The sequence below is a fragment of the Thunnus albacares genome, chromosome 8, assembly GCF_914725855.1.
Source record: "Thunnus albacares chromosome 8, fThuAlb1.1, whole genome shotgun sequence".
Taxonomy (NCBI): domain Eukaryota; kingdom Metazoa; phylum Chordata; class Actinopteri; order Scombriformes; family Scombridae; genus Thunnus; species Thunnus albacares.
Window position 1 is genome coordinate 27,397,220 of NC_058113.1, and position 16,473 is coordinate 27,413,692.

The 16,473-nt window shown below is 39.6% G+C and overlaps 1 protein-coding gene across 1 annotated transcript in view; it reads right to left on the reverse strand.

The window, feature by feature from the left end:
• syngap1b (synaptic Ras GTPase activating protein 1b) overlaps positions 1–14,400 on the reverse strand; it is a 131,839-nt gene extending 117,439 nt beyond the window's left edge. Inside the window, exon 1 of the mRNA XM_044359207.1 lies at positions 14,019–14,400. Within this exon, the coding sequence (XP_044215142.1) occupies positions 14,019–14,040 (22 nt within the window). The 5' untranslated portion in view covers positions 14,041–14,400. The remainder of the gene's footprint in view (positions 1–14,018) is intronic.
• Positions 14,401–16,473: the final 2,073 nt, after the last annotated feature.

Genomic DNA, 16,473 nt, shown 5'->3' on the forward strand with positions numbered 1-16,473 from the left:
ATTATTTTTGTTAGACTGATTTCACTTAAATAATAAAGAACTGATGATTGCTTGTTTGTTGCTTGTGAAGCGCAGTTGAAAGTGTGTTGCATCTCTCACCACACTCAGCATCACTGATGGTTGTGGCTCAGTTGCACCTGTAACCACACCCTACGGGGACGTCACAGTGTACCGACACACCCTGGAGTACACTTATACATCACTGCAGCAAGGTGAGATATTAAACCACTGGAGGTCAGCAAAAACAAGATTTTTAACTGCTGTTAAAATTGCTCTTTAAGGATGTTGGCCGGCCACTCCAGAGAGCTTTTATTTATTTTGATTTATCACCAAAAATCAAGGATATAGTTAAATTTTATTATTTTGTCAATATCAGCCAGCCATCATGGTAATTTTGTCGGCTATAAATCAAAGGATTCATCAAAGGTCATTTTGAGATCAGAGTTTCCTAACAAAAAAAAAAAAATGCATATATGGTTCTTTGGATATTTTGGATATGTTAAGACATTCATGGAGGAACCATCAGGGTTGATAAATCCATTTAGGATCCTTCTGGTGTTCTCGCTTTCGTTGTAATCTGAAAAGACCCTAGAGGCACGTTTAAGGTGCAGCAGAGGTTGAGTGCACATCCACAACAAAAGGCATCCGTGTCTACTCAGACCTGGAGAACTTTAATGTCTTCTAAGACATTAACCAGACTGTTTAGACAGCTTCCACTCCAAAGTTCTTAGATATTCATGACTACATGGCATACCATCACTGTACTTTCACTCATTAACTACAGGGCCTTCAGACCCGTCGGAGTATGTTTTCTCGCACACATCTCCTAGCGGGGATAACACATTTGTTCATTCTTCACAGCTCACTTTTCAGCAAGTACATGGTGCATGAAGCGCACACACACACACACACACACACAGATGTAAACTATCAGGAGCCTCTTGCTGATGCTGAGCCTCAACCTCTTTAACCTATCTCCTCTGCTTCAGTTGACATCTACGCTCTGTCATGGTTGAAGATTATTTGTTGTAGCAGATGAAATTAATAAGGTTTAATGATTCATCTGTCTACTTCACGGAAAGAGCAGGTGTTCCCATTTTCTACACAAAATGAACATTCACTCACGTACACCCAGGGGAGTAGACACATGAGCACACATTGACAGGCGCACAATCAAAAAACTATATGAGATACTCTGACATTTACAAACACGCAGATATTCAGGTAGACTCTCTCTCTCTCTCTTTCTGTCTCTCTCTCTCTCTCTCTCTCACACACACACACACACACACACACCTACCAATTACATGAATGGGTAAAGAGCAGCAGATCAGTTGCCAGAACACAATGTTGAGCTTAACAACGAATGCTGAAGCTGGAAAAAAAAAGAAGGTCCTCTGCAGCCACCTTCACATAAGTACTGTAATTCATGACCTTTCATTTTTAATTAGAGAAACAGTGTGAGGGTATTTGAATCATCTCAGGAAATATGAAATGCAAAAAGAGCCCCATGTTTGTTTCATCACACTCACAAATTATTTATTTCCGGTTGTTGCTCTCAGCAGTCTTTTTGTGTGCAGCCCCGGGATTAGTTTCTTGTATTTGTGTGTGTATCTGTGTATATGTGTTCAGTTGATACCAGGTTACAGTAGATAAAATACGGTTAAAAATCAATAAATTGATGTTAATAAGAATACTCTTCCAATATCAGTTTATCATAATATGGCAAATCTGTTCAGCAAAATAAAAATTTGCTCCATAATATCAATTTGAACAACAGGGTGTGACACAATATTTGGGTTTCATCTTTTATTGCTTTTATCTTCAATAGTTTTTCATAGTCTATTATCCATTTTATTGCTTTTATTTATTTAGCTCATCATTTTTTCACATTTTAATGTTATATCTATATATTTTTATTAGTATCTTCATTACTGGACTATTTATTTATTTATTTATCACTCTGCAGTCATATTAGTTTGTCAGTCACTTGTAAAGCACTTTAAACTGCACTGACGTGTATTAAAGGTGCTATACAAATAAAGTTTAATTGATTTGATAGATTGATATCATCTACTTTAGGGCTGTGACTAATGACTGTTTTTATTATTCATTATTGATTGAGTCAACCGTTTTCACAATTAATCAATTAATTGTTTGGTCAATAAAATGTAAGAAACTGGTGAAAATGCCCGATGACATCTTCATGTTGCTTCTTTTGTTTATGTTTTTCCTTTAGCTTAATAAAATTATTTAAATGGTTAATCAGTGATCCATATTATCATAATAATATACAACACAATTCATTTAAAGTTGATACACATTTCTTTAAAGTGAACCTGAACTTGAATAAACTGTTAATAAAATAACTGTTAATTCAGCAATATATAGCATACAGGAGTGTGAGACATCAGCTACCCCTGGTTGTTGACTCATGTCACCGTGAACCCATTCACTCAGTCCCATTACTGTTACCGATGATGTCAGACACTATGAAGTTATGTCACCGCCAGCTCCCCGAGAGCTCACCTCAGGCTTCTCCAACCGTTTTGCTCTGCCGTTAATATGAACGGACATATACCTCCAATGGAAGCACGATCGCCTTCGCTATAAACAAGACATAAGCAGCAGGCTCCCAGTGCGCGGCAGCCATTCCTGCCAGATGCCATCAGTTCATGTCTTTACACCAAATTCATTGTACGTTAAGTAAATATATAACAATGTCCCCTCCCTGGAGGGTCAGCTTATGACTAAAAGTTTTTCCGGTTCAAATCTGTGAGCCTGCTGGGAAAATTCTTGGTGAGTACCGTAAATAACAGATGTTCTCCTGTCCCTCCACAACAATCATCAAGGTGCCACTGGGCAAAGCAACTAAACCCGAGCAGTTCCAGCAGAGCTGCTCAGTAATCACCTGAGGAATGCCTGAATGTGTAACTATATGAATGAGAAGCAGGAGGTTGCTTAAAAGGAGCAGGCGGGGCATACTCAGCAAACTTTCCCTGGATAAATAAAGGTTTAAAAAATTCACTCATAAATTGCAAGATATAAACTATCGAGCCAAACCCCAGCATAATCAGGAACTCCATAAATGTATTCATTGGCTTACATTGTTTTGTGATTTCCTGCTTTCTTTTGCATTACAACAGAAATACAGTCCAAGAATGAGCATATGCTGGAAGATTACTGAATTTGTACAAAGTGCATGCTCTGTCTTTGGGGGACAGCTTGGCATTCAGTTTATGCAAGTCAGCTCTTCTTGTTTCCCTTCAGTGTATTAACTCCATCCTCCATTAACTCTTTCTTCTCGCCTCTGTGACTTTACTCAAGAGGTGAGGTGATGACATCACTTGAAAGATCAGACACAAACCCGATCCTCACAAACCAGTCAGATAATAGAGTCCTGTTATCATATCAGATGATTTTTTTCTACTGATTTTTTTTACTGATATATTCGGCTAGCTAAAGTGACAGTGGCCTGCAGACACTGCTGATGAAAACAGACAAGCGAACAAGAGCTAGACACAAACTGACATCCCGAGAATACTTTCTGTCTCAGATCAATGCAAACTTTTGTTTTTCATTCTTTATGGTGTCTGTGGTCAAAATCCAGAATCTCATATAGCCATATTTTGTCATAGTTCTTTCTGAAATTATTCCTTTTTAAATTCCCACAGGGCTACTACAGCCATAATTTTGCATAGTCTGATAAATGTCTACCTTTATGTGTTTCGCCCAGACCTAAAAGTAAATTAATTAAACTTCACACGACAACACAGCTGTAGCAATGTTACACCAGCTGTAAAATGCTGACTGAACAATATGTTAGCTCTGCAGTACATCGTTTGGAAATTACCACCATTTGACACTGTACACCATCTATATTTTATTTATACCCTAATTATATTTCCCACCTTTATACTAGCAGATGTGCAAAATCTGCCACTTCAAGTATTCTTTGACCATCTTGAGTACAAACACATTATACCCTGTGAAAGAAAACAACCCATAGTAGCACACAGTTCTGTCATATGTTGATTTTCCATCCCATTGCCCATGTTACATAAAGCCAGGCTCCAGGACCTGGGGGTCATGATGTGGTGGCAAACTCCTCGGATTGTAACATCTGTAGGGCAACCTCTCACCCACAAATAATGTCAGCATGTGTCAGGGCTGAGAGCAGTTAGAACATTTCAGTAATGTGGTTTGCACATTCGCTCTATGTGCAAATTCTGCAAGAAAAAAAATGATCAGAGGAGCTCATTTTGATGTAACTTCAGACCTCTTGCAAAAGAGGTGCAGGAGGTGCTGCATTTCTATCTGTGTGAGAATCACTTCTGGCCATAAAAATAGCAATTTTAACAGCTCAGAACATTCTCCTCCAGATTATAAAAATCATTACTTTTGCCAAAAATGGCCTCTTTCACGCAGAGCTCTTTGGGATGATAACGTTTGTTTTCTTCTGTTCTTAAATGGCACTCGTACATATTTGATGGTCTTGAGTTGGGGCTTGCAACTTCCAAATTTAAACGTGAGAGTGAAGTGAGAACACAAAATTAAAAGTGTGGTTTTGGCATCGTGCAAGCTCTTCTCATCACCATCCATTCCTACCTGTTTGACAGCGCCGTTAATCAAGAGCAACAGAGTCTTTTTTATTCTGTTGTTCAGTACCATCCAGGAAAACTCACCACTACACAAGACATCAAATATTAAAATTAACATTTCTTCCTTGCACACAAAATTGGAATTATTTCACAAAAATACTGTCATTACAAACACCCCTCATTCTGATAATTAATACCTTCAAATAATGGCACATCTCTCCAATGCAGTAACATGCCTGGATGTGGTCTGATACAGTAGAAAAATACTCAAATTGTGTGTGGGACTGTGTGAAAAGGAGGCTAAATTTATCATCAGCTGTTGAGTGAGCCTGCTAACCTTCATGAGGTCCTTTGAGTGGAGGTAAAACACTACTACACAAATATTACACACAATCACATGAATACACACACACACAGACACAAACACACAGGCACACACATGAGCATGCACACAAATATAGTGAACACAACCGGTTTTGTGAAACTCACATATAACAAATTGGTCTAATCTACATCTGAAATCGAGTTACAACCTACATAATCTTTGAGAAAAAAAACTCATCTGGTTGTAAAACCTTTCAAATGGTAATACAGTGCTTTGAAATGTTGGGGTCTGCACAACATAAGCATAAAAAGAGTTTCATACCCAAATCAGATATCCAACAAGCTGAACAAAATGACATCTCAGTTAGAAAATGATTAATGATGAAAATAAATCAAAGTATGTTACTTTATAAAGGACGGGGAGTTACTGAAGTCCGTGTTTGACACATAATAGTTACTCTCTGTTCATGTTGATGATATTTAAATAGTCATGTCTTTCTTTTACCAAAGAAAAAACAAGTATAGCATTAATTTGTCTCATTTAGCAATCACGCCACTTTTCAATAATTATACTGGATATCAGAGGGAAACAACTTAATCGCTGTAGAATACAGCTACAAATCAAACTAAAATACGCAGCTTTGCCTTTACAGAGCAGCTGTACTGTTGGTGACCCCGTCTTCCTATCAGTGCTCTCACCTCAACACTTTTCAGTTATTTTATTGACCTGAATGTACTATAAAATTGAATCTAGTCTAATGCTGAAGCAACTGGCATCCATAAAGCTGCAATGATGATGAAGAGAAGCAGTTAGTTTACATTTTTTTATCAGGTGCATCTTTAGCTTTGCTGCACTTTGTTTATCGCATGCACAGATTACTGCTGGCTGCCTCTTATAACACACACTGACATGGTTTACTGGTCTTTAAAGTCAATTTCAGGCAAAGGACTTTAGCATGGACGCTGATAATCTCAAAAATCCACATAATGGTTTTTTATTTCTTCACTGGATATTTTAATGCAAATAAAGATGCATCAGGTTAATCATTTATTCATTCCATTTCTCTTCCCACCTAATCCTTTTCTGGCATACCTGGGGCTACAGCCTATCCCAGCATGCACTGGGCGGATGGCAGGACACTGGGCAGGTCGCCAGTCCTTCACAGGTTGAACACAGATAGGCAGACATCCACTCACACTCACATTCATACCTACAGGCAATTTGGAGTCTCCATCCTGCCTGACTTGCACATCTTTGCAATGTGGGAGGAAACCACAGAAAACCCACACAAACGTGCAAACTCTGCACAGGAAGAGCCAGGGATCAAACCTGGGTCTTCTTGCTGTGAGGCGATAGTGTAAACCACTAAACTACCAAACCTGTTGTGGTTCTTTCCATGACCACATCAAATGCTGTGGAATACTGTTTTTGGAAATGAGAAGGCCTTTACAGTCACCACTTAAATTTATGGATGTGTTGGCTCAGGACAGACTTAGGTGCAGAAAATGCAGAGAGTAACTTTGTAAAAGTAATTCTGTGTGGTGAATAAAGCTGCAACTAACAGATTTTCTTTTTTCTTAATTAATGGTTTAATAAAAAAAGTGAAATAGTGAAAAATCCCCTCCACAATATCCCAGAACCCAAGGTGACATCTTCAAAAGTCCAATGTCCAACGTGTTGGACAATCTAAAATCCAAATTTACCAAACCTCAATTTACAATGGAATAAAAGAAAAGCAGCAAAGCCTCACATTGAAGAGACTTATTTGGCATTTTCGCTTAAAAGATGGCATATTTATCAAGTTATTATCAAAATCATTGCAGATTTTAATGATTTTGTCTCACTCGACTAATCGATTAATTGTCTGATTGAACACCCTGTTGTGTGCAATCTCAAGTATAAATTTTGTCTTGTGAGCCATACAGATCTACAGCATCTCACAAAAAGTTGAAACTAAACAGGAACTGCTAGCACACACAACAGTGACATTTCCTGAAAATGGCAATCCCTTTATTTTCAAGTTATTCTCAGATACATTTGACAGTTTTGTCATGGAAATGCTTTCATTCTAACATCCTGTGTAATTATTGAGTACAAATAAAATATTCATTGATATTTTACCAGTCATACCACAATTTTTACGTGTTGCCATGGCAGTGTGCCCAAAATTGCCTCTTCTCTAAAAAAAAATACTGTAATTTTAGAACAGAGCTCTTCACATTGATGTATTTGATTACAAAAAATGAAAATGTTGCAGAGAACTGATAACTTTAATTGTGTTTTTACAACATGATGTATGAAATTATTTACTTGCCGTAACATGAGCAAATACAAAAATGTCCTAATTTGAGGCATAAAATGTACTGTTCCATGAACATGCCCATTGTTGATGGTCATATGTTTCACACTTATTCCAGAGTTGAATGGAGGCTTGGTTCAGTTGAGCTGGTACAATAATTTCCATGAACTGATATAGCTGTTTCTCTCAGTTCAGCGGAGAGAAGCAGCATCTCAGCATCAGACACACAACCAAACATGCATTGTAAAAAAACACACAAATACAAAATTCAGAAAAGTATATACAGACAAACACACACACAAACACGATGAGGTAAAAATAGAAAAATGTCTGAAAGGAATTGCTCTACAGGTGCCTGATTAAACACCCCAAAAGTGCAGTATAGTCTTGTTCAGTGTGGTGTAGCATGCTGAATACTAGACTGAGCAGAAAGCACTCAATTCCTCATTCAGAGATTGATAGCCTGACACTGATGTTTAATCCAGCTTCAGGCTTCAGTGCACAGAGATGTTTTTTTTTCTATTAATTTCAGAGGCCATTATTTTACAGCCTGTGGTAGCAGCCTTTATTTTACTGGCCCTCGAGCTACTAGGAGAAGCATGAGCATGCATGTCAAAGGAAATGACCGCCCCGTGTACTGTACATATTAATTATGCACTATGTTATTGATATGGGCTTTGTCAGTTGTATATAACTGTATATATTCCACTGAAATAAGTTACCTTAATTACATTACTTATCACTTAGCAAAAAGCACACTCTGTGAAATCATTTCACTTTGAAAACTTTCATGTGAGAAATTGGTGATTAATCTGCTGATTATTTTCTCAATTAATCACTTAGTCTATGAAATGTTTAAAAAAAAATGGCGCTCACAATGGAATTCACATTCAGAAGCCCTGAGGTTGATATATGATTGCTCAGTGCCGGTTCTTGCCACATGTTTGACTGACCTCGTCGGAAATCAAATGCGTTTATAGTTGTTCCGAACGGCCGCGCTCAAAGGCGGAGAAAAGCCGACCGTCACAGAGAGGGGAGGTGGACTGTGGACGCACAATATCATTTAAATACGGGAATAATGGTGCATTTTTCCAGTCTCCTGGAAGCGTCGCCTTTCAGGTGTCATAAATACTTGCGTCAAGAATGAAAAAGGAGAGCAAGCGGGAGAAGGTCAAAACCTGGCTCCTTTCTCACCTCCACACTGCCAGCCAATCACCGTGGGGGGGGGGGTGAAAGTCAGCTTGTCCGTTTCAGAAAGTTACAGGAATAGTCGTGCACAGCTCCCCCTTATCTGTCGTTGAAATGGTGCGGGGGGGAAGAAGTTTAATGGGCATTTCCACTGTCCAACAAGCATGTCTGAAGGAGTATACAACCACCTTTACAGTCCAAATTTCAGTCAAATTACATTCACTGTCATATAGTATGATGAAGAAAAACAGCAAATTGTCACATATGAGAAGCCGGAACCAAAAGATATTGGGCATTTTGCTTGAAAAATGACAGAAAGAATGAATCAATTATTAAAATAGTTACCAATTAATTTTCTGTCTATCGACAAATCCATTAGCTAATCGTTGTAGCTTCTGAATTGGTTTAAATGAAAATGTGGGCAATACAAATGTAGAAAAAAAGAGACTCAAAAGCTCAAAATCTTACAATTAAATCATTTGAAAAAGAAACTGCAGGTATAATCTTAAGTAAACCTCAACGCATATGAAGGACTTAATAAGATCCCTTCACGCCATAAATTCATCTTTAAACAAATATTCCTTCCATTGGTCACCCCATGACTCATACTACTGACATATGTACAGTAACTTCTCACACTGCCTAGGGTATTTGGCTAAATTCACAGTTCTGAATCACAGGCATCCATGGGATTGGATGACATCATGCCTGCAAACCTTATGAGCCAACCATTTCCAGAGGGAGATCATTATCCCAGATTGGCAGAACTCTGATTGGCTCAGGAGAGAGGAGGCAGCTCATCCTGACCTTTTTGCTGTGAGTGAATCCTGACAAGATCAATCAAAAGCCGAGGTATTCTCGCCACACAAACCCATTGAGTCATTCTACTCTGGCTTTGCAGTAGAATTGAATTACCCACCCACCCAAAGTGTAGCTGAATCTAAAAAGCCACTCCTCCCAGCGACTCAGTTCAGCAGCCCCCGTGTAGATTCCCCCAGTATCACTAAAGTACTGAAAGCTCTTAGAGGAAAAGCGTCTGGGCATTCTTTACTAAAGCTAGTTTAGTGTTGGGCGACAGATAGGAAAAATGAGAAAAGAGGATCAGCGGAAGACTTAATCTATTGATACTGAACAAAAAGACAGAGAGAGTGACGACACATCTGGACTGAAGGCTAATTTATTCTTTGCCAAAAATAAACCATGTGGAGCCATCCACATATACTCCACGAAGTAAGAAATTCTTGCCTTTGCAAGACCATAAAATCTTCCTGCCTCACACAATATGCAGATGACGTAATATATTTTTTGGTCCCAGAATACAAAAGGTCCCAAAGGTGATCGAAGATACACCTTCCATAAAATGTCACATCATGTGCAGATCACCAGTACTTCCACTTGTTTGATTATCAATGGGTCTACATGGTCACAGTCCCTATTTTATGCTGCTGAGGTCTGCTATTGATTGACCCCCAGAGTATCAAAGACCCTGAAGTGTCTGCCAGATAATACGCATTTAAACAAGTTTAGTAAGCGACTGCACTACTCTGTGTGCTAATTGATTAGATCTCTGTACACGCTGATGAATATGTAAAATATTATGTGACTGCATTCAAATGACGACCTGTTGAACTATGATTGACTTCTTACCTGCGGGCCAGAATAATGACATGAATGATATTTCCTCAATATCTTGACATCATTGCCTCCCTTTGACTGGAAAGCTTTGGGGATACTTGAAAAAGCTGAAGGCACAGTCTGGGTTGACATTTAAAAGTGCTGACTTCCCACATCTAGAGGGGATTCGGCCAGCAAATTTAAAACGTCCCTGAACTTGGACAGGGGGTTCTTTGATTCGTGAAACATCAGATCTCTAAAGATCTGTCAACACCAACCGAGAAGCTCTCCAGCTGGAGAATTCAGCCCTACATGTGTGATTAAAAGCAAATCACTTCTCCTGAATGCTCATCACTGGTCGACTCTGCCGCTAATTCGAAACAACACTTGAAAAAGCCGCCGCAAATGCATCTCCAACACACTCAGCGCCCCACTGGAGAATGAATGGGCTCTCTCTTTTGACAGATCATCTAGTGCACAGGGCTAGATGAATCTCGCGCATACAGTACAGTAATAGCCTAACAGATGATGGTTCTTGGCACAGCCTGAGTAGTGGAGGGGTGTAAGACAGTCCCTTATGTCACATGGGAGAAAGAGAGGGAAAGAGAAGGAGGGAGAGGAGGAGTGCTGCAGTGCATTGGTGGTGTGCTGTCTCTTTAACTATGGCCATGCTTGACAGGAGCTGCTGTATCAAACTACTGTAAAATCGACAAGGCCAGGGATAGCTCAGCCAGCCGGCTGCTTGCCTCCATAGTGTCCATCTGTACTCATGGATACTGCCATTGTAGAAGAGGGAAAACAGGGAGAAAGAGGAGACGGTGAGGGGGTAGAAGAGCATGTGTGTGTGTAGTATACGTGTGTGTGTGGGTGGGTGGTTCAACATGAGGGGGGGTCGACCACAGTGGAGGAGAGAGCAAGAGAAAGAAGGAGAAAAGAGATAGACTGAAAGGAGGTGTGAGTTTAAGAGAGCGAATGAGGGAGGAAAAAGATTTAGCCAAGATAGGAAGGCCCATCTCTGCTGCTGCTGTTGCTGCTGCCTGCCTCCCACTAACTGCCTGTTCATGTGAGCCAGTACTTGGCATGACTGCAAATGGCTTGCCTGGTACATTAGCTTAACACACTCGTCAACGTGGGCTCCAATACATCTGCAAGATCGTTTAAGGGTCCCCCCCCCCCCAATCCCGTTATGTAGATCTATATCTCATCACAAATCAATGTCACACTAATATCAGCCGTCTTACCACATATTTTATCTCTAGATGTTGAGTCACTGTGCAGCAATAAATATCACACAGTGTTACATAATCACTTTGAGTAACCATGGAGCTTCTAATGTATAGGTAGACAGAGGAGATGGAAAGAGTATATCTCAGAGTGCACTGAGCTGGTTGGCCAAAAACATAAAAGGGTCTTTAACTAATGGTTATTTTCATTATTGATTATTTTTCATATTAATTATTTGGTCGCTAAAATAACAGTAAAGAGTGAAAAGTGCACATCAAAATTTCTGAAAGCCTAGGTGTTGTCTTGAGATTGCTTATTTTGCCCAACGAACAATCTTAAACTAAAAGATATTCAATTAACAATGATATAAAACAGAGAAAAGCAGAACTGCTACAAATTGATAAATGATTTTCCTCAATTTATACATTTTCTGTTAAGTGACACCAGTAGCAATAGGTTTGGTACTGATACATATTAATGCATTTTGCTTATCTGATTTTAAACATGTACATATATAAATAGCTGGGGACTTTTGGAAATTCTGATATAAATAAGAATATACAGTACATAATGCAAAAAAATAAACAGGTATACGAGTAAAATCTCCATTTAGGGTACAATTTTTTATAAAACTGCTGCATAAGGTAGTTAAAACTGTATAACCTCACCACATGTTAGTGTATTTTCAATACTGATACGCCTCACAATCCAGCTACGGCTAAACCTTCAGCAGTTGTACCAAATTGGATAAGACTAAACACTGCTTAGCTCTGAAAACAATGTCTAAAATGAAACGCCACTGTATGATCACAGAAAAGGAGTACTCAGTGCCATCGCTGGCAGGTTGGAAGGTGCAGCACTGTGCTCACAATTTCCTGGCAATGATTCCCAGAGTAGGCTTGCACACACACACACACACACACACACGCACATACACACACACATACACACTCATACACACACACAAACACAGTGGTAAAGCATCTCACCATCATTATGCAACCAACTTCTACAGCTACACTTGCACAAGAGGGCATTTTGGTCATTATCTGCTTTGCTCGGAGGTGATAAAAAAAAAAAAAAAACAGATTGAAAAGGAGCCGAGCACAATGCCACAGTTAAATTTGGTCTTTCTTTTCATGTGCAGCTCAGATGATGACTCCGGGGTCATGGTGAAGTCCAAGAGCTGAGAGTTGAGTTTTTCAGGTCGAGATTAGTCTCCATTTTGGAGGCATACATATTGTTCTACAAGGGCTTACAGGTCTGTGAGTGTGTGCTTGTAGCCACACATACACCATCCCTCTTTCTCACCCTAGCAGTCACATGCAGCACACCTCCACTCTCTCCTGAACCCACACACTGGCTACACACACCGCTCTCCTTATCTCTCTGTTCATACATCTACTCACACACATCCAGTTCCTCCCCATCCCCAAATTTTTTACGTCTACCCTCCCCTGATAACAGATACTCACACAAACCACGACACCCTCAAATCCTTCACGATGCCTCCAAACTTTGCGCTGGGCGTTTCATCTCACTCTGTCTCACTCCGGTCTGACTCCGGCCATCATGTTTGAGGACCTCGCTTTTTTTTTTTTTTTTTTTTTCCAAATTAGACCCTCAAATCAAACACACACACACACACACGCACACACACACACGCACACGCACACACATTGCAAATTGAACGTTTCGACTGGATAGATGTGAGGCAGCTCACTGCAGCACGCCTGCTCACATATAGCATTAGTCACAGTTGCAGTGCAATGATACCAAGGGAAATCTGCCTTTCCCGTACACTGAAGCGCCTTTCACCCACTCACACTCGAGTATGGGGGGAATAAAAGACCAGCAAGAATGAAGTAGCCTCTCATTCTGGTCATCTACATATTTTAGTGGGCCAAAGTTTTTGCATACGGGAGGCAGGATACAGTCCATTCAAGCTATTGACAGAATCCCAAACATATTTCATAAGATACTACACCACAGAAAACGTCTCTGTCAGGAAAAAGTCCCTGAAGGAGTATTTCATGAATAGCATAGGCTATAAAAATATAATTGAATATTAAAAGGACACTCTAAACTCCCTATACTACGCTGAGAGTGCCTATAATACTATTACAGGCATATTACACCAACAAATATAGTAAAACCATATAAGGGCAGTATAAACTCCATAATATATGAGCAGCAGAGATAACACATCAAACAACTACTATCTTGTAGCTGTAAACTCCTTGTGAGTACTATATGTACTCTATGACACCACAGGATTATTATAAGAATATTTTAGGAATATTATGACGTTTTCCAACAGGGCTGTGCAGCTGCTCTCAAACGCAGGAATACACTTGCAGGAGTAGACTGTGACACCAGTACACATGCATACCTTATTACGATACTATAATTGCCGCATGCACAGGTCGATACGGACACACGCTGAGCCGGATGGATCCGTGTGTGTTTTGTGCTTGCATTGCTCGTGTGCGTGTGTGGGCATCTATCTAGAAGGCACTCTAGGGCTATCTCTATGCACCTGTCGGCTATGGTGCTTTTAGATATGCCTATTGCATATGATAGTGCCTGAGAGATAGAGAGAGAGAGACTGACAGAGAGAGAGAGAGAGAGACTGAGAGAGAGAGACTGAGAGAGAGAGCGAGAGAGAGAGAGAGAGAGAGAGAGGATGGTGAGGAACGGGGGAAGAGGACAGAAAAGAAACATGCAGTCGATGACAGAAAAATATGAAATATCTGCTCTGTCTTACCTTGAAAGGGAACATAGGACATGTTCCAACGGCATTGAACGTAGGCTTTGCGTCTCGGCGGTCTCTCGGCGCTCAGAAGTAACGAGGAACCAAATAAGAAATTAATCTAAAACATTAAAAAATAAAAAAAAAATAAAAACACGCGACACACTGCTATTCACAGCTGGAGCCGAGGAAGAGGCCAATATTCCGCTGATATAAAAACTGGCATCATAATCCACGACCGCTTATAAAGCGCCCGGTTCCCGGTGCATAAAAAAATACAGGATGCAGAAATGTGAGTGTGTGTGTGTTTGTGTGTGAGTGTGTGAGTGTGTGTGTGAGTGTATGCGTGCGTGTATGTGTGTGTGTTTATTTGCACGCTGCTGTTGAGGTGTGAGGGTGAAACACGAGTGAGTGTGTGTGAGTGAGTGAGTAAGAGAGAGAGAGAGAGAGAGAGAGAGAGAGAGAGAGAAGGGGGTGGAGGACTGAGCACGCGCGCGCATGTGTGTGTGTGTGTGTGTGTGTGGGCGCGCACATTTCCCAATAGCCTATCTATAACCTACCTTTAGTCTATGTATTTTACATTTTGCGCTTGCCTCTTGGAGAAAAAAAATATTATAATAATATTGCAGTGAGTGTAAATTCACTGTATTGCTTCAGGCTACAGTGTGTGTGTGTGTGTGTGTGTGTGTGTGTGTGTGTGTGTGTGTGTGTGTGTGTTATGTGTGTATGTAATAATGCCCCAAAGGTAGCTTATGACTTTTACATATCGTAATTTACTCATTATAGTGAAAAAAGCTTTTATAGCTTACATTGCTTCTCATTTTAATGCAAACTACTAATTAAAATACAGAATTTCTTACATTAAGTCTCAGGTTAACACAGACAGACTGTATGTATCCGTGGCAACAGTGTACTGTGTTTTAATTACTACAGGTAATTAGGCCTACAGGTTAGTTTCCATATGTAATACCTGGTGTTTTGGTTCTTAAAACTCTTTTACTTGCAGACCTGTTGAAAACACAGCTTATTATTAGCTTCTCTTATAGTAGCTACCGGGCAGGTGACAATAAATACGGACATTAAAGTTGGACTCAATGACTACAAGTACCATGATGCACTTTGGTCCCCAGCAGATGTCTAAAAAGGATGCGATGCTGGATGTCGGCACATGACCAAACACAGGAACTGCATCAAAGAAGAGAAGCTGTGGAGCCAAAATGGCGCCATTAACTGGCGAATGCTGCGTTTCTGCGACGTGGGAGAAATAACCACTAATAAAAGTTAAACTTACCAAAGGTTATTGTTCAAGAGACTCTGGAGGTGAGAGTGGATTTGTGTGATTGGATGATGTGCATGGGCGTGTCACCTCCCCCTCAGGTGCTCGTTGAGTGGCCACAGCCAATTAGTGTTAGTCCTGCAGTACACCAGCAGGTGAAGAAAAACCCGGAAGGTGAAGAGAAAAGAAGACTAAAGCAGGAAACAGTCCTTACAGCTAAATTTACCAGTTCATTGAGCAGTTAATTCCCCTTTGGATCAGAAGAAAGTGCATGTTTTACCTGCCTTTGTGTTTCATGAGTAATTATATTGCCATGCTAGTCGATTATTTAGAGGCAGCTTAAGTTTGTCCGGAGGATACATTCTGCCTGTGAAGAAACCTGTTTAGTTGCTTTGTTTCACAATTAATCCATATTGCCATAAAGGTTAAACATAAATGTTATTGTGACATTTGAACTTATTTCTCTGCAAGCTAAATACTGCCTAAAGTAGCTTTTTGCTGGCGTAATTGTTTCTATAATATTATGTATGAAATCAAACAATAAAATAATAATAATGCTTTCAAGTTAGTGTTATTTTGTGTTTTTTTAATATGTAACTTGAATGAGAAACTTTCCAACCTTAGAGTGGTATTTCTTTACAGCTAAAATATGTAATATATTTCAATGGAGACTATGACATTGAATGTTGAAGGTTAGTTTATTAGTTATTTTATTAATTTTGTTTATATCAGTCCTGCTTTAACAGAGCATGTATAGTCTATTACTTACCTTGAATTTGCTGGCTTATTTTCATGGTCAGTTACATTATGTAGCATTATGATTGCGTACAATGTGTAACCTGATTGTTCTGTGTGGATCTTGCATATGTTTGTTTCCTGTAGACCACACACTCACTTACCTGCCAATAAACTGGTAAAGCAAAGTTCTGCCTCCTCTGTGTTTGTTCAACACACCTTGGTGAACGGTTATTACACCTGAACCACTCAGTCTCACCTACAGTAATTAACCATCATTAACACATCTGGTGAAAGCTATACAATGTTTAGGTTGTCGAGAATATATTAGCAACTATCATCTGGAGTTGTTTTATCTCCCTGTTTGATGTCTAACTGTATTCACAAATTCGCTGTTAAATACAAATTGACCTTAAAGGTCGGGTTCATAATTTTTCAAGTTTGTCTTAAAACAATAAT